Below are 27271 nucleotides of genomic sequence, written 5' to 3'. Positions count from 1 at the left end.
TAAAAACACATATGTAGTTTTACAAAACACGTACTGAAACCTGTCAGTTGGTTATTATTACCAATCAGATGCGAAGTGGTAGTAGTATGTATTATTACCCTGTACTGATACAGACCAAGTACCTGCAACAGCAGCGAAAGCCGACAAAATGAACAAATTGACTTGTCAATGCGCGTGGAAACATAATTTCTGAGTGTTTCTGAATCAATTCTCCATCCATCAACTATTAGATTTTTTTTGAAAAATGACTTTTAAAAAAAAAAAAATTTTGGTTGAATAAAAAAGAAATTTCAAATTCCATGAAAATCTAATGGCTCAATGATAAATTCAAGATTTAATGACTAAAAAAATAAGATAATATGATAAAAAAAAAAGAAATTAAAAGAAAATATGGTAATCAAGACCAAATCATAGATATATTCTTGAAATTTTTAATATTATTAAAAAAATTTAACAAGATAATTCTAATTCTAAAAACTATTGTATGACCACTTAGTTTGATGGTCTTTTAAAATATACTTGTAATTATTTGGTCAAATTTCTTTTAATTATATTGAATATGTTAAAAATAAAGCTTCGATAGATTCATAATTATCTATTATTTATTGATTATTAGATCTTGAATCACATTTATTATTTTTGAATCTTTATAAAAAAATTAAATTGTCAATTAATTTAAATAAAAAATAACTTTTAAAATAATTGTTATTCATCGTTTATATACAATAGCGGTAGTTTTTAATTGCTATTACCATTGTGTTTAGATTTTGTTGTTTTTTAAATACATTTTTTAATTTATGTTATTTTTTCAAAATTTTTATTTAAACGTTTTAGAATTACAAAAGACCCCAAAGTGTTCACGTTCAAATCTAAAGCCCGCCTCCTGTCCCTGTCCCTGCTTTCCTTCTCTTCGTTTCCATGTTTCCTTCTTTTCTCTATCTAAAAAAGAAATATATTCAAACCTCTCCTTTTCTTTTCAACTCCTCCCTTTTTCTTTGTTAAACTCCAGTTTTCCTTTTGGCAAAGTTGAAATCCCACAAACCCCATCACCAATTCTCACTCTTAAACACTACTTCAATTTACTACTACCTTTTTGGGGGGGAAGATGAAACTGTTACCGTCTCCTTCTTTCTCAGCTTCCTCCACTTCTTCTTTTGATCCAAATATGTGCACTTCAAAAAGTGCCACTGCTAGTTGCCTTACAGGTCTTCTACGTCGAATTCTATGCTCTCGCAGCCTCCCTACACACCCATCTGACCAAATCACTGAAACAAGTTCAATACTTTGTGATGGTAGACACCAAGAACTCATCAAGTCAAATGAGAAACTTGAGACCACTGCTGCTACTCCTGGTGTCGTGGCTAGGCTAATGGGATTGGAGTCTTTCCCAGAAACGAGTTCAGTTGATATGAAAGTCAGTGCTAACTCGATATCAAGAAGTCGGTCGATGAATTCTGTGGAGTTCAGAGGTGAAAGCGATCGGATGCAAGGGCAGCATAGAAGGGTTAAGAGTACATTGTCGTTTCGGGAGATGCCAACTTTTCTTGAGGTAGAAAATAAGGAATACTTTGTTCTTAGCTTTGAGAATATTGGAAGTGAAAGCAAGAAAGTTAGATCTAAAGAGAGGAAATGTGAAGTGCGTTCTGGAGAATTGAAGGAGAAAAGAAGAGAAAAATGTAAAAGGAAGGAAAACAGAAGAGAGAAAGCAGTAGAAGCAGAGAAGAGAGAAAGTGAAGAGAAAATCAACAAGATGGTTTTGAAAGTTTTAAAGGAGTCAGAGTTGAGTAACAGAATATTAGAAGATCATAAGCCTGCTCAAGAAGTTGGCAATGGTGGCAAAATTGAGGATTCACCCGCTCACATGAGTCTAAAGGGCAGTGAAACAGTTTACTTGGAAAATAAATGGCTGTATCATAAGGAAGTCTCTGGCATTGGAGCAGAATTAAGGAGGAGAAACAAGAAAACAAAAGGATGTGCATTCAAAAATGAGGAAGCAGAGTTCAGCTCACAGGATTCCAGCCCTGTTTCTGTTCTTGATTTTGATCAATTCATCGTTGATCCAGAAGTTACTAAATCAGGTGTCATTCTCCTCAGTTCAGCTCAAATTTTACACCTTCAGGCACAATTAGTAGTTGGTTTCATTTTCCTTTCTTCTTTTCATATCAGGAGCTGTGTGTATTGTGTTCTAAAAATCTTGCTTCTTTTTGTTTATGTAACAGAGGAAGATTCAAAGTCAGGGGAGTCTAATTCGAGGAGGAAATTATCCCCCCAACTTGAGAATCAAAATCACAAACACTTGTCACAACGCAGTGATGGTGACTTGATCTTCGACAACCGAAACTCCAATGAAACTGAAGAACCTTGTCCAGCGTCAAGGAAGAAAGTTTGCCATAATCATGACTACTTAAACATGTGGGATGAAGTTTGCAAGCTGACAGAAACTCAAGTGGTCGAGACAAATTTGAATGCACACAAAAATATGTGTAAATTCGAAGAAGATTTTGAAGAAATCAGTGCAGATTTTGGGTTGCAAATCTTGGATCAGTTGTTACAGGAGCTTGTAGATCAACTTGCTTGACTCTTGCCATGAAAAAAAAACCAACTAGTAAGATTATACTTTTTGTAAATTATATTATCACAAGAAACTCAGAATCTAATCTCTACCTTTCGAGTCTCTCAGCAGCAGAATTTAAATTCAAACTCCCCAAAGATGTTGGACTACTTTGATACTAGTAAATAATTTGTTACTGGAAAAGAGTTGTCTTTTTTTCTTTTTGTCTGCTGTCTTGTTAAACACTTTGGTCTTGTTTGAACAAATTTTTTATGTTTTAAAATTTGAATTTTTTTATGTTTCAAATTAAAAAAATTTAGTGTTTTTAATTATTATTTTGTATTAATGTTAAAAATAAAATTTAAAAAATAAAAATATTATTTTAATATATTTTAAAATAAAAATTACTTTAAAAAACACTCTAAACTAAAATATCAAAATGCCCCTTTGAGCTCATGTGTAGGCAGCCAGCCGAAGCATAAAGCATCATGTCCCTGCAAGTTTAGGACAACGGACAAATTGTCCCCAACTATCATCCAATTTTGTATATTAGGTCACCGGAAGAGCTTTTGAAAACGTGGTTATTTTTAAAAAAAAATTAATTTTTTTATGTTTTAAATTATTTTAATATGCTAATTTTAAAAATAATTCTTTAAAAATAATAAAAAATATTATTTTAATGCATTTTGATACGAAAAACATTTCAAAAAACAACCACAATCACAACCACATTCTCAAATAAATTTTTAAAAATTTTCTTATTTAGACCCTCAAGTATTTGCTCAATTAACCCTCACGTTTGAGTAACTCTTTAGGAAAAACATTTAAACCATAGCATGTTGTTTTTGTCACAAATTTCAGTTTTAACATTATAAAATACACATTTTTTAGTTTTAATTGGTATGAAATTATAGTTTCATGTTTTAAAGTGTTATTGATATGAAATGTTTATTTTAATTGGTATATAAAATAATTGATTTTTTTAAAGAAATTTTTTTTATTAATATTTGTCATTCATTTTTTAAAAAACTTTAGAATGATGTTAGTCCTTTGAAAGAGAGAACTTTTATGGGTTAATGATAAATATTGTCCTCGTATTCCAAGCAAGTGTTAATTGGATTTCAATAGCAAATTAATTTGTTAAATACTCTTGACAAAATTTCTAATAGATTTTTTTGGTAATTTTAATAAATACTTTATGAAATAAAAATTAGAAAGAAAAAATAACAAACAAGTCAACGCGGTTAAAGTTTATATGTAATTATTATCTATTTGAAAATATGGTTATGGTTGTTTTTTAAAATATTTTTTAATTAGAAATATATTAAAATAATATATATTTTTAAAATTAGTATGTTAAAATGATTTAAAAATAAAAAAAAATTAATTTAAAATAAAAAATAAAAAAAAATAATTTATTTTAAAATATAAAAACAAACAGTACTAGTACTAGAACAATGTAGAATCTGCTGAAGACGGTCAACAACTAGAACAATGTAGAATCTACTGAAGACGGTCAACAAAATCACTAGTAAAAGCTTACATTGAATCAATTGGTTTGGTACAGGACTCAATTAACACTTAAGAAGGTACATGGACTTTAATCATCAATTACTTGGATGGTACAGATCATGATCTTATATATATATATATAAGATCATGATCTGTACCATCCAAGTAATTGATGATTAAAATATATGAATTTTAACTGTTTTCCATCTATTAAGTCATTTCTTCAATTATTATAATTAAAATAATTTTAAAATATAATACTAGAGTTTAATTAAAAAAATATTAATACAGCTCAACATTTAACTATGCATCAAGACATGTTATTGTAAATTGTAGCAATGAAATGATCGTTTTGCCAATTATCAAACAAAGTAATTTAGTCTGTTAACAAATAGATTGTAGCAATGAAACTAACATTAAAGGGCATTCTAGTATTTTCATCATATTTTTTTCAATTATAATTAATTTGAATGAGAGTAATTTAGTCTATTAACAAATATATATCTAATTAAAAAATAAATAAAATTGATTGGCGTGTGGCGCACTTTCTTTCTATCAAACATCACCATGAATAATAATGTTTGAAGTGTCACGCCATCCTTTTCACCATTGTTAATGTGCGTGTGAAGAGATTAGGCTTAAGTGAATTCGTTTTCTTTTCCTTTTTTTTTTTAATCTCTTCTCACTTTAAATGTCACCGTAACCCTTGTAAAAAGGTTGTGTGTCATGTGAGATTGTATTTATATTAATTTTGTTCATAATTATTTTGATTATTATATATATTTTTTTATGCATTTTATTTTTAAAAAAAGTTTCATCTTCGAACATTTTATTTTTTTATCCAATATTCTTATTTTTTTATTGTTATTTTTGTCTTTTTTTATTTTCTTTATTTTTTTTTTCAATTCTGTCCCTCAACATTTTATTTTATGTAATTTTTGTATCCAATTTCTATCCTCATTGTTTTTATTGCTATTTTCATGCTTTTTATTCTTCTCTTTATTTATTTTTCAATCTAGCCCCTTATTATTATTTTTTTCATTTAGTTTTTATACCAAAGTTGATATTTGTTTTAATTTCTATTTTTTTCATAATTAGAAATTTTACTTTGTGATTTTTTCATATTTGCCTTTGATAGGGTGATCCCGATCTCATAACCCGAGTTACACATTTTGAGGACTAGTTCGATTTAACTTTGGTTTTTTTTGGATTTTTTTTTAAAATTAATTTTTTTAATTTTATTATTCGACATTGGATTACTGAGCCTTGAGCTTCATGATTGTTCTCTTTTTTTTTTTATGGGGCTATCCCGATCTCAAATCTCGGGTATTGGGTTAATTGAGTTAACTCGGACTGACTCATGTTTTTTTTTATGTTTGTTTTTTTAATTTTTTTTTTTTAGTTTTATCATTTAGTTTGCTTAAGAGTTGACTTCCATTATTTCATTCAATTTCTTTTGTGCATGGTTATCCCTATCTCACGATCATCCTCAGGTTTGGTATGCTAAACCAAGTTGATTTTTTTTTTTTTTAAAAAAAAATTGATGTTTTTAAGTTTATCTTTTAATGTTTGCTTTGTTGATAATTGAGCTTTGAATTTATTTTATTTTTATCTTTATTAGGCTATTCCATTTTTATTTTATTATTATTATTAAATAAGATCGTTAAGACGTTTTAAAAATATTTAAAGTATATTTTTTATATTATCGATTTTTCTTATTCTTTTAAAACACTATTATCGTCTATGTATCTTTTATTATTTTAAAAAGAATTTAACCTGATCGGTGATAGAGCATGTAACAGCTATCAAATAAAAACTAGAAATGAAAATTCATATCTTGATTCTTATTATTTTTTTGTAAATCTCACCTTAAAATATTCATGTATTGATTTGGTTGAAGATTTCAATTCCTTTTTTTTATTTTCTTATAGATTAATTTTCGACCATGGGAGTAAAGTGGGCACAGTATAATGTGGGATCCAGCCAAGATTTTCTTTTTCTTTTTCTGGAATCCAAATAACAATCTGATGATAATTGAGGGATAAATCAAATTATTGACAGTGCGAATACCAACTGTACTAGTTAGGTTGTAGGGCACGGCATGCCAAGTGGCTTGTTTATTTTTGTATTTTAAAAATATTTTTAAAAAAAATTAATTTTTTTAATTTTTTTATTAATTTTAAATTAATATATTTTTAGTATTTTTAAATTATTTTGATGTAGTGATATTAAAAATAATTTTTTTAAAGTAAAAAATATTATTAATATGTATTTTAATATAAAAAATTATTTAAAAAAATAACTGGAAGCTGCGAATCAAGCTTAAATTTTAATGCTTTCTACCGCCGAATTAAGATTCCGAGATTTGGCTTTTCTTTTTTCTTTACTCAAAAGAATCCAAAACGATGACTTGGATTACAAGCTAATGATGTGTGTTTTAAGACTTTGCATGCACTTTGTCACCCCCCGAAGCTTATCTCTCTGTCTTCACCTGTTTTATTAGTTTATAGCCGAGCAATATCTTAATTGCAATCAACGCTAAATCCACTTGACTAGGTCCATTCCAAGCTTCTTTTTTTTTTTTCTTTTTTTCTCTTGAGAAACAATGCGTGGTGAGGTCATACTTGACCCCAGCAGCAAACAAGGAAGAATGTTTTGTCCCTCGAATTAAAATATATATCAAATCCCAATAAAATAAGTTAAGCAGGTAAATTATTCTCATGAGTCGAGCAATTCAGGCAGCGTCACCAGAGGGAGAAGTAGGTTTCAGTGTGCAGCAGTAGGATTTTGGCTTCTTGCGCGAGCAGGATATGAAACGAAGAGGTAGGGTTGGAGCACCAAAGCATCCTCTCTTCCTTTTTCTCTCTTCGAGTGCACCACTACTTTAAAAGGTGTTTTGAAGATACAAAGCGAGTAATGATAACTAGACTGCCTTTTCATCAGTGCTCAACAATCTCCCCAACTTGAGAATTATGGAATCAATGAATCCCATCTTTTCCTTGCCGAAAGTGAAGTGTAGTACTCAAAAAAGAGTGATAGGTGGGACACCATTGACAAAACACGAAAGAAGGAAGAAAGAAATGGCATCACTACTGGGAGCTAGCATCATCCGTAGATACAGTCCTGGATTTTAACGTCCGTTTTCCTTCTTTTCAACCTCTAGTTTGATGTAGAGTCGTTGGCTACCAGCATCTACTTTCTTCTCCTGCAATAGGCCATGGATAGAGACCTCCAATGCAACTTGGGAGAATATGGCTTCTCGTCTACTGAACAGGAGGTTGATTCATGGCGCATCAAGGATAAGAAGAGCTCGTTAACATATCAGAACAGAGACAGGATGAGATGCGGGCGTATACAACAAGCAGAAAGATAAAGGATCCATTGAATTCTGATACATGTTTTATTATGTAATTACTGTAACAGTTTTTAGTACATATGATGTATACAACCCAAGAGCTAAAATGAAATCAGGCCATGGGTGAAATGAAATCCCCGAGGCCACCGCCTCTACTCTCGCCAGCACAAGATGATGCTTCCCACTTCTATATGCGAGTGAAAAAGAATCTATTGTTTCTTACGAATATAAGATATCCATGAGCAGAAACATTTAGTCCTGCCACAGATATCTTTGTTCTCTTCCTCGGTTTTAATTTCTATTTTTTTCCTTTCGTCCATTCTCCAGTTTCTTACTCCTAGATGTGATCAAAACTAATAAAAATTCAAAAAATGGCAAGACAAATAAGTAGTTAAATGATGAATTATGGGCCAGACTGGGGCTGATATTTGCTTCTAAGCCACCAGTGGCTTCTGCTCCATGTACAGCTGCTCCACCCAAGCCGGAAGCGTCTCTGAGCCTCCAATGTTAAGATGACATTGCTGCTGCTCCTCAAAACCCAATGGCCCAGATTTTGCAGGTGTATCCTTCACCAGGGACTGTACCCATGAAACATCCTGCTCATCAACAGTTGCTGGCACTGAGGCAGCAGCTGTAGAAAAACTGCTGCCATTGCTTCGAAAACCAAAAGATGCGGACTTCCGGAGTTTATTGAGCTCTTCTCCCTGGATACCCCAATCTAATTTTCCATCAGGAGAACCCCAGTCAGAAAGGTTAGAAGGCATTACGTTTGCTGAAGATGATGGTGAAGAAAACCCAGTATGACGATTCAAAGCACTTCGTTCCACAAAGCTCTGGCTACGCTTTGCAAAGGCAGCAGACCTTGAACTCAAAACTGCTGCTGCCGCCCCTCCAGAATGATCGACTCCAAAAGATGGTGATCTTCTCACAGGAGATGATGAGAAGCTGGTGGGATAGCTGGACCGAAGCTGCTGGTTGATGTTCTGGCGCATCTGCATCCCTGTTGGAGGCTGCAATTGAGCTACTGCAGCATCCAGTGAAAGTCCCTGCATCTGAGGCAAAATTGAAGGATCGAGGGATCCAAAAATATCTTCAAGGTTAGTAGGCCTCACTCCTCCAAGCCTATTCAACTCCCCAGAGCGATCACCAGAGGCAGCAAAAGCTGGGGCAGTGGACAGACCATTGTTCCAGCTGGAGGGGGATGAAAGACCAGAAATCTCATCCATAAACTGCTGCCTTCGACGGTGACTTTCAAGCCCAAGCAATTCCATGTCTAAATCCATATCTCGAGCACACAATGCAGATTTCAACCTGCTACCAGGAAGCTGCAGTGCAGGGGGCGCCACATTAGACTGGTTTGTCCATCCACCTATAGGTGAAGAGGACCCGGATGGAGTCGGTGGGGTTGATGTGGATGGTATCAAGCCAGATGGAGAACCAAGGGAAAGTGGGCTTATAGAACTCATGTCCAAAGTTGAACAATTTGCTGAGTAGGATCTAGGAGAAGGCACTGCCGAACCTGTAGAGGCATACAGGGGGCGCAGCTCTTCAGGCTTGTGAGCAAAGAAACACACCCTCCTAGCGCAACCTGTCTCATCTTTACAGAGACGAGTTCTATACTGGGCAGGATGAAGCCAACACTCAAATATACCATGTGCATATTCACAGGCATCACCCTGCCTGCAAGACCCCTTTCGAAACTCAGGACATGGAACACAGCTATAGTGGTATTTCCTGGGGTCACGACGCCTAGCATTCTCTCCAGGGTGCACAAATGGGCACTCTGTCCAGTCATGAGAGTAAGCCCTTGAGCAAGGCTTGACCTTAAATGTATACATTCTAAACTCGTCAGTCCCATATATCCCATTCTTAATATCAGGAAGTGTCAGATCAATAGGATACTCTTTCTTCTCGTGCCCATCTTTTGAAACCCTTGGCGTTGAAATTTCTTGCTGTTCCAGCCCATCCATCTCGTTAACAATTTGATAAGCCAAAACACATGATTCTTCACCACTACTGCCACCCTTTAACATGATCTCCAGGCTCTTTCTCGTTGAATTAGAACCAGACTCAACAACAGGGGCAATCAAGTCACCAGGGTGATTTCCATTGGCATCAACGGAACTAGGATCAGCAGAGGCATCAAGCAAGAGCCTGGCAACCTCAGGAGCAGAAGAAGAGCCACCGGCAGCAGCACAGTGAAGCGCTGTGGCCCCATCAGAACCATAACCTCTGTTGACATCTACATGACCTGTTTCCAGGATATAATTCAACACATCTTTGCTTCCGTACAAGGCAGCAATCATGAGGGGTGTCCTCTCCTCGAACCCCATCTTTTTCGAGCCAATTCTCCTTCCATACCACAAACCTGGCTCATCAATATCATGTCCCTCCTCTTCAATTGCTCTCTTAAACCCGGTCAAATCATTCGAGGCAGACAACTCGAGCAAAAGAGAGAAATCACAGCAAACCCCGTCTTGCTTTTGAAATTCATTCTCCATGTTAAAACCAGTATGTGTTGGTTTCCTCTTTGAACCACTGCACATCGAAAAGTCTCTCTCTTTAGAGCCTCCACAAAGTCTTTCTTTTCTACAGAATTGTAAACAAATAAAGCCTTCAAAAACATTTTACAAGCACAGGTTTTTAGGTTGTTTTCCATTACACACAAGGAGAGGGAGAGAGACAACAAGTGACAGAAAATTTTGGTAAGGAATAAATTCCACCAAATTATAAACAAAACATCCATTAAAAAACATTTCTGAAATTTTTGTGCCATCAAATAAAAACAGTAACAATCATAAAAGAAAATTTTCAAGAAGCGGGAAAAAAAAACAGAGAGAAATTAGTTAAAATCCAAACAAAAACAACAGCACCATCTAACACACCCTCCTTCCTGGTTTCTAATAATAGAAAACAATTCAACAATTTTTTCTAGCATAATTTCAATAAATATCAAACTAAACACCCCCACAGCTCGAATCCCACTCTTTTACCTACATTTTCGAACAAACCTAGTATTGTCAAAAACCCACCAAGGCAAACAAAACCCATCATCGAATCATAACAAGCATAAGAAAGTACATACCTTGGCTTCAAATGTAAGAATATGAGAGCTTGAATGTAAGAACTGAACTAAACCCTGAGCTGCTTTCTTCTGGGTTTTCTTTTCAAGTTAATTAACCTCTCTCCTTTTATTGAACTTCACAAAGCCCAAAAACCTCAATAAAGAAGGAAAGAGAGACCTTTTGGCTTCTCTCTTTTAATGGGCGCTTTTGTTTAGGTCAAAAGGTCTGAGTCTTTGAAACCACCCTCTGCTTCTTCTATGGCTCCTCCTATATTTTTTTACTCCTACTTTTTTTTATTTATTTTTTATGTTTCCCTCTAAGGAAAATGAAATGCAGATGCAAATGCAAATGCAGATGCAGATGCAGATGCAGATGTAGATGCAAATGCAAATGCAAATGCAAATGAAATTTTATGTGTGAGTGGAAGGTAGGGGCCACGAGGTTCTTAATATCTAACCGTATCGATTGTTAGGTTGCCACGTGTTGAGAACCCGATAGAAACTGCCCTCACCCAGAGGTGACCGTATCGAGATTCCGGATTGTCACGCTTAACGCGTTTTTGGCCTCTTTTGGATGACGTGGACGTACCTGCACCGTCGAGATGATTTTAATCCTATTCGTTGCTTAACTACACTAAACTCACTACCTGTGATGTAAGATTATAAAACAAGTTAGTTGTATTGGTGAAAGCGAGTGCATAAAGCTGCGATGATTAGCTGTTTTTTCTATAGAGTGAACGAGCTGTTAATTTGAGCTGGATATTGTTTTTTTAAGTGTAATGAAAATGCGCCACTGAGGAATGAATTCTTGAAGGTATAGACGAACGTACGGTGGTTTTTTTTAGAATGTAATATTTTCCTATTATTTTTAATATCATTATATTAAAATAAAAAAATATTTATTTAATTTTTTTAAAAAAATAAAAATTTTAAAAAAATCCAATCGCTCTCCTATGGTGTACATGTAACAAGCGCTTCGATGTTTTCTAGAAAGCTCTGTCGTCTGTTTCAAAATGTAACTTTGAGGTAATGTGTGGCAGAGAGCGACGGAAATAATTGGGCTTTTAGATAATTTTTCATCTTTCTGAGGAGTGACATAGAAAAACAAAAACGAAGGCCCAAACAAATTGAATTTTATTTTTATAAATATCCCTTTGAGCATTTTATAATTTTTTTATTTTTATTTTATAGATTTTTAAATAAGTTTTATCACATGCACGAAAGTATGTGTCAGTGTTTAGATTTTTAAAATATTTCTTAATAATGTAATTATATTAAAAGCTTGTTTGTTTCATTTCATTAAATCAATGTGAAAAAATAAATTGCTCAAAATACATAATAACTTATTTTATATAATTAAGTAATTTGTAAAAATTAAAAAAGTGAATGTATCAGAGTTAATTATTTTTTTATAAATTAAATAAAATTAATTAAGCAAGGAGTGATTTTTATTGAAAACTATAAGAAGAAAGTTTTTTACTCAATAAGTGTGTTTTTTAACATTGAGAAAGAAAAATAAAATATCATTTTGAAAACTTAATATTGTAATTAAAACATATATATATATATATATATAGAGAATTAAAAATTGATCACGTTCTGGGAAAAATTATATTTAATAATAAAGAAGTGAAGACTATATAATAACAAAAAAATATGCATCTATGATGAATTGTCATCTCTTATTTTTAACTATGTTAGATTTTAACTTTGTATTGGTTCAGAAATTTTATTTGACATGACATTGGTTTAATTAGTTAATTTATTATTTTAAATATTTAGATGAATAATTTAATATATATATATATATATATATATATATATTATCTTCTTAAAAATGAATTATCTTTTTAGCAGTAATTACAAATCGTTTCCTAACATAATTTTGATTTTGACTAGTGGAGATATTATTATTTAAAGTTAGTAAAAAAAATATTTATTATTAAAAATTAAAGTAAAAATAATTATTTTTATTTATTATTTCAAACATTGCAATATCAATATGACAATACAACTTTTTCATAATTTATTATGTGTCCCTCATCAATCAAACATAATGCTTGTATACCATCATCAAACCCAAATTTATTTTAATTTCTTATTCTATCTTGTCCCAACTATTTTATTAATTTATTTGAAAGGTGCAGTCATCTAACATTTATACACTTTTCTCGTAATCTTTTTTATAGATGAGAATTATCAATCAAATAAATCACATGAAAAAAAAATTACAATGTTTGTTAAATAATTATTTGAAAAATATAATAATAGTTCTAGTGATACCTACTGCGGTGGGGTAATGGTGATTGCATCAGGGCAATGACAATGTGATGGTGGTGATGATAAAATTATAATCATGATAGTTGAAATAGTCATACTAGAGAATTATTATTCATAAAATATATCACGGGATTTCATGAGCTAAAATTATATTTTAATAAATGAATTAATTTTAGGTTGATTATAAAATATTTTACATTAAATAAATTTTTTTGTAGGATATTGTATTAAAAAAAACATTGAAAAATATTCAGGACTAATATATAATGCTTATCTTGGTCCGAGACACAGGGAACACTGGCTCCTTTGTTCATCCTCGATAATTAAACTGTGCAATCAAAATCTGTCATGGTAGGGGCTGTGAGACTCCTGGCACGGCATGACATAGGAGTGCCCATTTTCAATCAACATTTCCTCTTAATCTTGTTAACAAATCAAAGAATCCACAAACACTGCTAAGATAAGAGATTCACCATCATCATTACAACAGTTACATGGATATAGAGAAAAAAAATTAAAATCTTTAAAAGAACCCAACAAATTGCACACAGATGACAAGTACTGTTAATTCACCATCAACTTTATACTAATAACATGTCTGGTGTGATGTGAGCAATGATTACAAGTTTCTTCAAAGTTTTTTTTTTTTTTTTAAAAAAAAAATATATATATATATATATATATATTAAAAAAATCTATTAGCACATTAAAATTATATAAAAAATATTAAATTAATGATTTTTTTAAACTAAATGTAATTTTATAATATATATATATATACACGATTTTAAATACAAAAATAAACAATGCTGGTATGTAAAAATACCATGTTTAGTTGTGTAATTACATGTTGCCTGCTCTTTTTCGCCGTTGGAATGAAAAAAAAAAAACTATGTGAAAAAAAATGACAGGTATAAAAAAAAAAAATTTAAGTCCAAAGTTAATAGTTGAAGTGGTAATTTAAATAATATAAAAAAAAAACACAACAAAAATAAAATAAAGTAACCAAAAAAACAATGACAAAACGATATAAAAAACCACACTCGAGCATATCTGGATTACTAAAGAACATAATGCTAACCTAACCAAAGGAAAAGCATAACAGAAAAAGTCGAACTTCAAAAGAAGAAGAAAAAGAAAACATCAGCTTTTAAAATAGAAGAAAAACAAAGCAATCTCAGGCGAACCTTCCAAATCTCGTCTAATCTGAAAAACTTGTAACTTATTAAATTATGGATCCGAGTTTAATTAAAAAACTTAATTGTCACTCAATTTAATTTTAAATGATGGAATCGTTGTAAAAACTACTAATAAAAACACTTGCAAAGGAAAATAAGTAGAAAAAAAAACGAGCTTAAAATTTGATAGGAAAAAACCAAATAAAGATGATTTGAAAAAAAAAAACCAAAATTATCCCAAAAAAATTGAGAGAATGATCAAGACTGGATTAGACATCGAGGGATGAAATTGAAACAAAAAAATAACAATTAAAAGAGTCATGACTAAATCTGACATAAAAATCAAATGAAATTAAATATTTAGAGATAAGATTGTAAAAAACTAATCTATTAAGAAAATGGTTTAAAAATAGCAACTAAAAGAAACATGACTAAATCCGACACAATAATTTTATCGGGGTGAAACTATAAAAAATAAAATCAATCAAGAAAATAATTCTAAACAAAATAAATAACAATTCAAATAATGAACACCAAATTTGAAAACAAAATTCAAAGGACCAGGGATGAAATAAAAAATAAAATCCATTTAGAAACAATCAATATAAATAAAAAGAAATGCAAATAAGAGAAGAGGGACTGAATCAAAAGAAAAAAATCAATTGAAGGGCTGATTTAATTTTTTACATGGCATGCACACAAATCCAAGAAGAAGGAGAAGGAAAAAAAAGGATAAAAAAGACATTTTTGGCCAAACTGCACCAAATCACTATGCACGTATCATCCAGATAAGTAAAGGATGTCGAGACAAATCTAATGATGCGACGGAAATGCCAGCACAACTACTGGAGTTAGCCGCACGCGCCACTAGAAGTTGGCAGAGCGGCTAACATTCTGGTAAATGTTTTGAACAAGATAACAACTTTTTTGATATTTTTAATTGCACAAAAATAAAAATACCCCAAGACCAATCAACAATCGCAATCAAAACCATGAGGAAATTACTACAAAGCCCATGAATTCATGGCTAAAAAATTAGAATGGCGTGGGTAATGTTGTAATTTCATTGTTTGACCAAACATGAAAATACAAAAACATCCTTATAAAAAAAGCTTTGAATTATTTTATTCTAGGGCTACATTTGTTATTTTATCATGCATTTAGAAGTAGAATTACTAAAATAACCCCATTCAATTCTCAAAAAATATTCACATCATGTGAAAAGATTTTTCTACTCTTGAAGCAAAAGTAAAAAGAAAATGATCAGGGATAATATAACAACTATACTATTGAAATAAATAATAAACTGTTTCTTAAAGCACAGATATCAGCATCATCTTTACTTTTAATTAAAAAAATTTGGTTAGAAATGGATTGTTATATTTCAACCCAAAAAAGAAGGGATTAGTCATTAGCCCCATGACAAAAACCGACGGGATATTTCCTTACAATTGGATAAGCACAATGTCTCTACTTTAATGCCAACTTTTTTTTATGTGAATTTCCTCGTAATTAGTAGCCTCCTCCTATATATGCTATGCTAGCTAGTAACTAGGATGCCCTCCCTTTCTCTTAATGCCCCATCCTCGTCCATGTACGACTCGACATCTTTGAATGTTCAAATGAGGAAACGGCTGAGTGGATTTTTTAAAATTTATTAAAAATAATATTTTTTATTTTTTTTTTTTATATCAATACATTAAAATAATATTTTTAAAATAAAAGTTAAAAAACATGATGTAAAACCACGAAGAAAAAGGCGTGGACATGAAACCCCAATTTGACTATGATTAATTGAATATGTCAAGGTTGATGAAAAATCCATGGCGTGCTTCAAAAAACGACCCCACAAGAACATAAACGACATCGAAGATTGCATGAAAGATATGGTGATCAGGACCGCAAGTGGGTCAGAAAGAGCTTTGATCATGTCGTTTTCACTTGTGGAGTGGAAAAGTTGCTTTTATGTTAAGTGTAAAAAAGTTGTTTTAGTCTTTTAGAACATGTATTTATTCGTCACCTATCCGGCTATTACTATGGTCAATTGAATAGGAGCATGGCGGCGATGACTAGCAGGGAGACTTTTTTTATGGTCTTTAAACAGCAATAATAATGTATTTTTAAGAATGTGTTATTCCTTGTTTTAAAAAGTTTTTTTTATGTAAAAATATTAAAAAATATATTTTTTATTTATTTTTAACAACAACACATCAAAATAATTTAAAAAACTAAAAAAATTTAATTTAAAACAAGAAAAATCATTTTTTTACAAGAAACACGTTTGAAACTTCCTTCCAATCGGTGCCTAATTCTACATATATACATTTCAAATTACTAGGCTCTCTTTTAATTTAGCAAGGGTAAAATACATTTATTGTTGTGATAAAACATCACAAAAAACTATATCAACCACCATTATTTCTAAATTATAATTTATTTTGTTCATTGTTGCTCCTTTTAGCTTTACAAGTTGCAAATGGGATCTTGCTCTCTCTCTTTTTTTTTCTTTTTTTTTTTTGATTTACGTGGGTGTCCGGGCCAGCTTGCGCACACCACGACTAATCCCACGGCTCACTGAACATCCTGCAAACTCAATGAGCATGTAAGGTACCACGGGGGTGACAAGTATGCACGGTGAGGTTTGAACCTAGGATGCAGCGAAAGGGAACAAGTCCCTTCAACCGCTGGTACGGATCTTGCTCTCTTTTTTCATACAAGAGTAATGGGTATGTATAAACACTCATGAACTTTGTTGAACAAGAACGGAGAAAAGAGATTTTTGCATATCCGCAGGAGAGAAGACTTGGGGGTGTTCTTGTTAGGTACTGCATTCCAAATAAAAATTGGATAAATTTTGAATTGTTTTTATTTAAAATTAATTTTTTTATAATTTTAAATTGGTTCAAAAATATTTTAAAAACTTACTGGTATTATATTTTTAACCAAAAACTTTAAGAATAGTTGCTTTTAAATTTATTCATCCTTTCCCCATGCTCTGGATGACAATTGGCCGGAGGAGGGAAACCTGTCACGACATTGTTACTCTTTCCGACGACTTAATGTAGACTTTTGTTTTAGGAAAAGAGAAAAAATAATATACATTGCACTTCCTGTAAATTAATGCATAGCTCGTCTTTGAAATCCAGTATATTATCGTCATCCCATTTCAGGATACAGGTTTAATTATAAGTGTAATAATAATTATTTTTTAAAGTATTTTTATTTAAAAATATATTAAAATAATGTTTTTTTATTTTTTAAAAAATTAATTCTAATATTAGCATATCAAAATAATATAAAAAAATCAAAAAAATGTTAAAGTAAAGAAACAAATAAAAAAAATTAATTTTTTTTTAAAATACTTTTAAAATAAAAAATAAATAAAAATATGTCAATGCGCCGCTAAAATGGCCGAGTTAAAATAAATTTTGTCATTTTTTTCCTGAAAAAACACTCTTAACTGCCCAAAACAATACACACACTGCACAGCTGTACGATACAAAATATTATTTAGTTTGTTCTTGTGTTTAAATAATATTTTTAGAAAGAATTATTTTTTATATCATATTAAAAATAATTTTTTAAAAATAAAAAAATATTATTTTAATATATTTTTAAAATAAAAAATATTTTAAAAAACAATGATATGCTATCAAACATCCTAATCACAGGCACATTAATAAAATTCCCGACTTTGGTGGTTGATGTTATTATGTTCAAAACCGAGCAAATTACCATTAAACCCTATATCTCCATCATACGATCCAAGGTTCATGAATAAAAAATAAAAAAAAAAAACCCTTCGATGTTCTAAGTAGACGAGGCATCCTAATTATATGTTCTAAGTGGAAGATCAATTTTGAAAATAGAATTACATTACTACAGCCAAGTACTTAAAAGTTAAAGCACAGATGTTTAAGACTTGGGAGAGGAAAATTCTAAATTTAAGCGATGAATATGCCATAGTATTTGTAGCCAAAACATGTCTGCAGTGTAATAAATATTGATTTTTCAAGTTTTTTAAATTATTTTTATTATCAGCATATTAAAATAATATAAAACATAAAAAATATAAATTAATATTATTATTTAAAAAGAAAATATAATTAGACAACAATTACAAATATAACCAAGTGAAAATGCAAAGTTAAAGTTTAAAAGTTATAAAAAAAAGCTAGAATTAAAACTCATGCAAAATGATAGTCTTGTATAATTATATAATATAAAAGTATTGAGAGTCTTATAATGGTTATTTTTAAAAATAATTTTTATTTAAAAATATATTAAAATAATATTTTTATAATTTTTTACCTCTGAAAATACAAAAAAATATTAATTTAAAAAAATATAATATAAATATATATTTTTTAAAAAAATATTCTTAAAATATAAAAATAAACATGAGAAAAGAGGGATGAAGAAACAGAGATTGATGGGTCGAACGGAATTAAAAGGTGAGCTTTAATATAAATATGACATCACTGCTTAGTTCACCAATCAGGATGGTCCTTGGCATGCAGCTGAAAAGTCAGAAAAGTACATCAGTTTGGCTTTGCCACGCTGCAGGTTTTGAATGGCTATTCTGCCTCACTGTTACTTGGTAACTTTTTTAGCCAGCCGCCTCGGACTTTTTCTCCCGGGGTTCCGTGGACGGAAAACTCCAAGAAGCTAGCTTCTACCAAAACCCACAGTCCACTGGGCCACAAGCACAGGCAGGATGACGACGGAGAATGCTCATTTTAGAATTTTCTTACCAAACCCTCCTCTCCATTGGTGGTTACAGCATCGATAGATAGTCTTCTGTCCAAACAAAATCAAGGATTTGATACTTTTCATTATAATAGTATATTAAAGCTTGTTTGGCATGCATTTTAAAAATATTTTTAATTTTTTTTAAATAATATATTTATGATGTTTTAAAATCATTTTAATGTGCTTGATCTTAAAAATAATTTTTAAAAATAAAAAAATATTATTGACATGCTTTTCTTAGTGAAAAACATTTTTAAAAAGCAATAACATCCATACTACTAAACACACACTAAAACGGCCTTAAAATATGTTTGGTAAAAAAATAATAATTCAAATCAATGTTTTTTTTAAAGAAGAAATGTAGTTTAATTTAGAATTTATAATTTAAAAGGCTCAAATTTTAAAATTTTGATTAACTGTAACAATTTTTTATTTAAAAAAATTATATTTTGAATCGATATACTTATATTTTTTCCTTGAATTAAAAGTTTAAAAATACTTAAAACAATCTGTAAAAAGCTTGTTAAACACGTCCTTCACCGAGTCTTCCTATTAATATTTAATCAAACCTCAGTTTCCATTTAGTATCATCATAACATGTGAGATTTATGTGTATAAAATTATAAATATATAATTATAGTTATTAAATTCAGCCTAGCTAGCTAGGCACGTTGACGCATTGACTTACTGACCCACAACATCATTTTAATATATATATATATATATATATATATATATATAATTTTTTAAAGTATGGGTTAATTACGTTAATCCAACTAACCCATAATCCAGCTTTCCGGATTAGATTTAAGAGAAATTACTCAGAAATTATAAAAGAAACAAGAAGAAGAAATTACTCAGAATTTGTAACGGACGAACACTAATTTTCCAAAAGAGAAAAACCATGAGAATGCATTTGAATTGTTCCTGTCGTTTATTTTAACTTGAATTAGAAGGGTGTTTGTTTTTGTTTTTTAAAGTGTTTTTAAATTATTTTTTATCCAAAAAAAAATATTAAATTCATGTTTTTTAATTTTTTTATGATAATTTAATGTGTTAATACAAAATATATATAAAAAATATAATTTTAAAAAATACTCTGCACTTTATTATCATACGCACTATGAGCTCATTAGCGACTGCATATTTCAAAACTAGATGACAAGGAGAAGCAATGTTAGCTATAAACTAATATTAAATAAAAATTATCTCATAATATATTGAACAAATACATGTCATTAGCATTATTTATTTTATTTAATAAAAAAATATATTTAAATCAGTGTACACGTCATAATAATGGCTCATCCCACCTCGTTCCATTGTCAACCTGTCAATCAATTTACAGTGTGATTCCAGATCCTTCTTCTTCTTCTTCTTCTTCTTCTTCTTCTTGTATTGTTTATTTTTTGTCTGCAATGGGCATTTCAAAGTGGAAAATACACGTCACGATGCATAAATCAACTTTAATAGCGGAAGGGTGGAAAAAGGTAATGGGCACTGCTGCATAAATAAATATTCACGAAATACGGAAGAAGTGATCACTGAGAACCCAAAACCCATCACATAACACAAAATTTCGGGAGTGGAAAAAAAAAAAAAAAAAAAAAAACATGCAGACAAAGGGAGCTTGTCACGCTGCCCCCATTAAGGTGGCAGTGCGCTCTGGACTCTCCTAACACCGTTAGGGTTTTGGATGTTGATACAGTGAGCTATAGGTTGTAACGCTTTCAACTATCTAGCAGAGAAAACAAAGGCAAACAGGAGCTTTCAAATATAATACTTCCAATTAGTTTGGGCCTGCTTGTCTTTGTTCTAGACAGGCCAGCTCTACATGATGGTGAGTGAGTCTGAACTCACCCTGCTGCAAGCCTGCGATCTTCAAATGGGGATAAATCTTCCGAGCTTTGAATCCTCCAGGAGGAAGGGAGGAAAGTTTTTCTGATAATTTATAAATGATGCCAAGCCTTTTCTGTTCATTCACCATAGCTGCAAATACAATGTTTGTGTGTGTGTTGAAGGAGATGGATAGTTTGGTTGGGCCTAACAGATGGAATAAATAGTTCAAAGTCTTGAATCTTTTCATCCATATTTGCCTTTTGCCCTATTGCCGGGCAAACCTGAAGCAAAATCAACCATCTCTACCACTGTTATCACAGTAGCTATCATTAGCACATGGAATGGTGCTGCACACCTGAACCTCTCTCTACTTGATGGTGGAGTCACTACCTGGCGCACTAGACAAGTTGAAATACTGACATGATACATGCAGGAAAATCCATCAACTTGTTCTTGTGTTTTTAAGAAATTCTCGACATACACTTGTTTTTTGGAGAACTTCTGTCATTTCTAATTGTATTTCAAGTATGGCATGGTTGATAGTTGAAACTGCTTTGGCAAGTGAAGGGCCAACTACGAGGAGGCATCCCCTTTTCTTCCACAAAATATATATAAAAAAAGAAGTTTTTATAAAAAGTTGCCCAATGATAGCTGCACAAAAAAGATTCTGGGATCAATTGACCAAAAGGGCTTTCCAGATACTAGAGCTATATGCTACTATACATATAATTACAAGAAACACTCGTCAGTAAAAAAATCAGTTCACGGATTTATTCTTGAAGGCAGACATATTCCAGGAGCTTGCTCCTTCACCACAAGGCCTTTACAACTAACTAGCTTTACAATACACTGGGCACCAGCTTGGGATTTCTGCTTGGCTTCACTGAACCCTCTCCCAACAACCTCTTCAATCCAATCCTCCATTGCTCTCTTCTTCTCAGACAACCAAGAAGCTGCAAGTATTTGTACCATGACTTCATGATCAACCTCCAGCAATACCTCAGATCCGAATACCCTCTGACATTGTTTGCTGATTTCCTTCGTTGTCTTCTCAGCAAGAGAATCAAAATCAAATGGCTTGAATACCACCTTTTCATCCACTTGATCAGAAAAATATTCCAACCAAGCTTGTGAGCTTTCAGAAATAGAGTCACTGTCATTGTCGCTGCAGTTGGCACACTCTCCTGTATCTTCTACAGGAAGATTCAAATCCAGATAGGATCGCAATGCCTTATGGGCCCGTTTGCTAGACTCGCAGGTGCTTTCCTGCTCAATAGAGTCACTGGTTACATCTAGTTTTCTTTTATTTCCAGATGAGACTGCAGAGGTTACTTCTCTTGAAATCCTAACCTTCATTTGACTGCTTTTAGTGGCAACCTCTGCAACATGTTCCACTAATATTTGCATTTGCCAGCTTTTAGCTCCGAGTATCATTTCCTCAGAAAACCTAATGGTTTCTTTCTCTGAGAGTAAGTTTGTATTACCTACTGTGATTGTTGAGGTTGCCACAAAAATTGTACTGTTGGTGCTAACTTCTCTTCCACGTGAATCTGGAAATTTACCAGTCCTCAAAGCGCGGGACAAGCTATTTTGGACCAAAGGATCAGCCTTGTCAACATTTTCAAGAAAGATTAACGAATGGGGTTTCTTGCTCAACTTCGAGGCAATATAATCAACAAAAGTTGTCGACCTCCCTAATTCATCATCATCTAATTCTTGGCTTTCAAGCATTGAGTTTGATGAGTTAACCTTACCATGGGAGCCCAAATCCACGGAGATGAGGCTTTGGATACTGCCAAACATTACCACAGCAAGTGCTGATGCGATTTTTTTCTTTCCAATTCTGTCAGGTCCAAGGAAAGCAAACGATATATCTCCTTTGGAATTTGAACCATGGTGTCTTCCATGTCCAGCTTTGCAGCGGGATACAGCTTCGCTAATAGCAAGCGTGGCTCTATCTTGCCAGCCAACTTGTTCAGAAAGAGCTCTCATCACTGATTTGAAATTTCTTAAATTAAATTGCCCTCCTGAAGAAGGGCCAGAGCAGGAAGAAGATTGTGCAATTTGAAGTAAAGTATTGTCATCATACTCCACAGAACTGGAACCTGAGAAGTGCTCCTGATGCTCCCTAGGGTTACATAATTTTGTAGTAATCAGTTCTCGAGTGCTTGGTGCATAAAGTGTTCCCAACCCCAAATCTGTGGTTACAGAAGTGACAGAAAAAGATGATGTCCTGTCAGTGGGCAGACTCACATTGGCCATGGGGTTAGGGGTAAACCAAGGGCTCTCTTTCTCTTGTTGCTGACATCTTGGAGCTTCTTCAAGTAGCTTAGATTGGTGATTAATATTCTCAACTTCAGAAACCGCACAGTATCTCCCTGGTAAGATCTTTTGCTTGTCCAAGCAAACGCCAAGATTTAGATATGCACATTGATTATCATTTAGTGATGAATCTCTGCTGCTACTATTGCTTCTGCTCTCTTTCCTATCTGTTAGGTACTGAAAACCCTCAGCAATGGCGGCCTGGGATGTGGCTTGGGAAACATCAAATTTGGAGAATGGCTGAGCATGATGGAGACGTTGACAAATATCATCCCATCTATTTTGCAGACCCAAAATTTTAGCATTCAATGAAGCACCGTCATCTTTGGTCTGCACTGAAGATGAAGCACACGCTTCCATAAATATTGCCACTAATACCAAAGAAAAAAAGAAAATACATAGTGTGCTGTGTGTGCATGGTGAGCTAAGTCAAAGATTTGCAACCACGGAGTAACACACCTTGACCATGTCCACTGCCTTTCTCGTGTCAAGTTCAGCCATTTGTAGCGAAGAAGGTAAGTTCTCTGAGCACTGTTCAGCAACTGATATTGTTGGTCCCATCTTCAGAATAGCAGCAACATCTTGCTCATACTTTGCATTGCAAAGGTGACAACGAGTGATTGGCTGGTTTATGCTGTTTGATGGAATTTTGAAATCAGATGGGGTAGAAAAGAACCCACCAAACGGAACAAAAGACCCCAACAAGCTGTAAGTGTCATGAGCAGGTAACTGTGAGATTGAATGGGTAAAAGATGGTCAGAAGCTAAACTGTATGCACAGCATACATATTTGCATAATTGATTTTTGAATATCACTAGCCATTAACATATCTCATTTTCAACAAAAAGATAAAAATGAAAAATATAACCACAAGTAAAAAGATCGACACTAAATTTGACTTCATGGAACAAGAATAATGCTTCGGTAGCAAGAATAAGTGCCATTTGAACATGGTAATACTTGGCACATAAGCAATATAACTAACAACAAGCACACAGGAATAGAACCACGTAGTAGCCAAAAAAGATTATGTAAAGAAAAAGCTTAGAAAATGCATCTGCTAATGCAATCAAGATAACAAATTAGAACACGAGTAAATAAGTCTAAAACAGCAGCAAACTCTGGCTCATGGAAACAATCATTAACAAATAAAATAAAAATATCAAATTCAGGCCAATCCTTTTCCGCCATATCCTTTCCCCTATCTTCTTCCTACAGTACGCTACCATAAGAAATGCACAAATCAAACCTAGACTCCACCACCCTGCATAGAAATTCTTGCATCCAAATTTTAAAAAATATCCAACGAAAGCATAACATTATTTTCTGCTTTTGACGTAAGAAAAAAAGAGAGCTATCACAGGATAAAACTACTCACCTCGATTTCGTGCCAAAACCTCCAGTGGGACTCTTATAAGAAGTAATAGGCAGAATCCGAAGATCCCAATCCTTTTCCACACCGGAAAACCGCCCTACAGACTTCAAATATGTGTCATAACTATCTGCAGCTCCCACCAACCAGATTTTCTCCCTAAAACCCTCCAATAAACCCGTCAATTTCGAAACTAAATAACTCAAAGCATCCCTACACACATTTTCACCAACCAAAACCTTGAGATCTCCAATGTTCACAACAATCCCCGGACCCGAACACCGCTCCAATTCCTGACCCAACTCGTCAAACTTCAACCTCATCTTCTCTTTGTCTCCCCCTCCTTCACTAACAAAATGAATAACCTCATCTTCAACGCTAATTACACTCACCCCACTAATCTCACTAGGCAAAACGCCTCCTTTGTTATCTTTATTTACACTATCAACAAAACCCTTTAAAGCATTACTTGCATAAACCCCGACAAGTAGTAAGTTTCTTCCCTTCCCTTCTCTCCTCACTAAAGCCTCCCCAATTCTCCTACAAACATCATCATCTCCAACATCATCATCAAGCCCACTACTAAACGGAAAACTAAACCCGGGTGGTCGCCCCGGAACTGTATTATTCGAGCCTGGTAAATTACATAGAAATACGGGGGCACATCCGGCCCGTGAGAATTTCGATCTTTGAATAACCGGCGGGTGAACTATTGCCATCTTTATATCACAACTCCTAAACCCGGCTTCCCCAAATACGCGACTCACAATCGGATCATCCAAAATCGATAAAATGAAATGTTTCATTTCAACTTTCAAAACCGACGCCGCTTGCTGGTTACAGTGTATTTGGTGCATATGAAAATTATCAGGGTGTCTGCGTTGATTCGCCTGTGACCGTTTGATCGCTGCCATCAGGGAGTTCGATATTGGCGGGTCCTCCTCGAGCGTCTTCGAAGATGGTAACCGGTCTAGAGAGACGCCAACGCATAGGTCGAGGACGTGAAACTGGCGGCGCGAGGAGTACGCGCTCGTGGTGGTACGTGAGCAGGCGTTCTTGAGAGTTGAGGCAGGGAGAGCTAGCAGAGCAGAGACAGCGTGCAGAGAGGTCGTCTGGGAGTGGCTTCTTCGACGCGCCACCGCAACGGCCTCGTCTAGAGCACGCGCCGCATCCTCTGTCAAGCATTGCCTCGCTACGCCTACAGGCGTCGGCATCGCCGGCTAGCCGACAGAGACCTGTGCGTGTATATGTGTATATATTGAGGAAGATAAGGTCTGAATTTTCTTTATGCTTTTAAGGTTGTAATAAAAAATAGGACAAGGTGTTGTTTACTTCAACAGCTTTATGAATTATTTATTGATGAAGAGGGTGGGGAGAGGTGAGGTGGAGTCGAGTCTGGGCGTGTGGGTCCGGTTAGTTAAGCAATGGAACAAAAGAAAACTCACCGTTGAGTCTCGGCATAGATTCTCTTCTTCTCGTGGGTTTTATTTACCTCCACTCTTCTTCTTCTTCTTCTTCTTCTCAGGCGTAGAGAGGGAGAGAGAGAGAGAGATGCTGTGCCCACTGAAGCATGTCATACGGAGCAACAATGACAGGGGAGAGGGGATGGCAGGAGTCAGTGTCTTTGCTTTTTGGGTGTTAATTGAGGATGGAATATGAGAAGATTGTATTTGATAAGGTGATAGATTTGGTTTTGGATGTCTTTTTAATTAATTACCATTTTAGGATGACCTTGCAAGCCCTCACCACCACACATTTTTCTCTTATTGTTTCGGACAACCAATGATCTCTTAGGATGATAAATTAGTGGATTAATGGTGAGTTTACCAGCGCGGCAAAACGTTAATCGTTTAAAATTTATTTATTTTTAAAATAAATAAATTATTTTAATATACTGGTATTAAAAATAAATTTAATATATATATATATATATTATTTCAATTTATTTTTAGATAAAAATATTTTAAAATACAACCTCAACCATAATCACAAAAATATCCTAAGTTTATAGAATTATAAATAATTCTTAAAAACTAAATACAAATAAAAGAGAAATTATAATGCTAATAGAGTAACTAAATAGTTCCTATTGGTTGTGAGCTTCGTTGCTTTAAAGAAATAGAAGAAATAGACAAATATAAAAAATTGAGATAATAAAATCAATTACTCTTAAAAGCAATAAAGAATATGTCCACCTGATATATTTTTTTCCTATTTATATTTATGTTTTTTTTTAAGTAAATTTTAAAAGGAACTAATAGAATATGACTGGTACTCTTTTATAATTATAAATTTCTTTTTATATATTCTATATAAGGAATCATTAAAGGTCATTTTTTATTTTTTTATTATTATTGTTTTGCTGTTGCTACTTTAACACCGGGGGTGCTTGACATTGAGTTTTAATTTTATTTTTGTTAAAATCTGAATTGTTTTTCTTTAAATTAAATTTTTTATTGTTTGTGAATCATTTTGATACCAGGTATAAATTTAAAAACAATTAAAAATATATATTTATTTTAATATATTTTTAAATAAAAAATATTTTAAAAATAATTATTATCACAATTATAAATACCCAAAGTATTTACAAGGATGTTTGATAAAAAAAAAAAATGCACGATCCTTTAAGTAATCCAACTCTATGGGCTAGAAGGGAGGGTCGTAAATTTTTTTTAAAATGTTTTATTTTGCATTTATTTTTTGAAGATTTCTTTTATTTTCTATACATATACTTTATTTTATAAAAAATATTTATTTTAAAATTATATTTTTTTATATATTTAGCATTGGATAATATTTCTTTTCCTTTTATTTTATTAACTCAATTTTATAAAAAAAATTTATTTTTTATTATCTTTTAATGATTTTTAATAAACAAACTTACTAGATGAACAAATAAATATTTATATTTATTTTATTTATTTTATTTATTTAGTTATTATTAACAAATATTTTTTTGTTTGTTGGCACTGATAATTATCGATATATTTAATTAGATATCCAAATAAATTTTTCTTTATAGATTTTATTTTTATATATAAAA

The 27271-nt window shown here is 32.5% G+C and overlaps 3 protein-coding genes across 4 annotated transcripts; 1 reads left to right on the top strand and 2 right to left on the bottom strand.

The window, feature by feature from the left end:
• Positions 1–889: 889 nt before the first annotated feature.
• Positions 890–2755, top strand: LOC118035187 (uncharacterized). The gene is made up of 2 exons (XM_035040702.2): positions 890–2078; positions 2220–2755. Exons 1-2 carry the CDS (start codon positions 1106–1108, stop codon positions 2576–2578), a joined length of 1332 nt encoding a protein of 443 aa, XP_034896593.1. The 5' UTR covers positions 890–1105; the 3' UTR covers positions 2579–2755.
• Positions 2756–7440: 4685 nt separating this feature from the next.
• LOC118035188 (zinc finger CCCH domain-containing protein 66) lies at positions 7441–10774 on the bottom strand. Of its 2 annotated transcripts, none has more exons than XM_035040703.2 (2): positions 10504–10774; positions 7441–10007 (listed from the first exon to the last, which is right to left on the bottom strand). In XM_035040703.2, exon 2 carries the CDS (start codon positions 9962–9964, stop codon positions 7853–7855), a length of 2112 nt encoding a protein of 703 aa, XP_034896594.1. In that variant the 5' UTR covers positions 9965–10007; positions 10504–10774; the 3' UTR covers positions 7441–7852. The 2 variants fall into 2 exon arrangements, with proteins under 2 accessions (XP_034896594.1, XP_034896595.1); XM_035040704.2 differs by having other exon boundaries at positions 7441–9956.
• Positions 10775–21141: 10367 nt separating this feature from the next.
• Positions 21142–25851, bottom strand: LOC118035189 (protein SMAX1-LIKE 6). Its single transcript, XM_035040705.2, has 3 exons — positions 24232–25851; positions 23313–23559; positions 21142–23183 (listed from the first exon to the last, which is right to left on the bottom strand). Exons 1-3 carry the CDS (start codon positions 25437–25439, stop codon positions 21294–21296), a joined length of 3345 nt encoding a protein of 1114 aa, XP_034896596.1. The 5' UTR covers positions 25440–25851; the 3' UTR covers positions 21142–21293.
• Between the last annotated feature and the right edge of the window lie 1420 nt (positions 25852–27271).

Source organism: Populus alba, chromosome 9 (genome assembly GCF_005239225.2).
Source record: "Populus alba chromosome 9, ASM523922v2, whole genome shotgun sequence".
Lineage (NCBI taxonomy): Eukaryota > Viridiplantae > Streptophyta > Magnoliopsida > Malpighiales > Salicaceae > Populus > Populus alba.
Note: the sequence above shows the minus strand (reverse complement) of the source record. Positions and strands in the feature narration are given on the sequence as shown.

Bases quoted from the DNA above. Each gene is read 5' to 3' on its own strand.
- LOC118035187 (XM_035040702.2), top strand. From the start codon at position 1,106: ATGAAACTGTTACCGTCTCCTTCTTTCTCAGCTTCCTCCACTTCTTCT. The intron at 2,079-2,219 runs GTGTCATTCTCC...TTTATGTAACAG, and splicing joins TCCAGAAGTTACTAAATCAG to AGGAAGATTCAAAGTCAGGG.
- LOC118035188 (XM_035040703.2), bottom strand. From the start codon at position 9,964: ATGTGCAGTGGTTCAAAGAGGAAACCAACACATACTGGTTTTAACATG.
- LOC118035189 (XM_035040705.2), bottom strand. From the start codon at position 25,439: ATGCCGACGCCTGTAGGCGTAGCGAGGCAATGCTTGACAGAGGATGCG. The intron at 23,560-24,231 runs GTGAGTAGTTTT...TGACACTTACAG, and splicing joins GGTTTTGGCACGAAATCGAG to CTTGTTGGGGTCTTTTGTTC. The intron at 23,184-23,312 runs GTGTGTTACTCC...TCTTCAGTGCAG, and splicing joins AGGCAGTGGACATGGTCAAG to ACCAAAGATGACGGTGCTTC.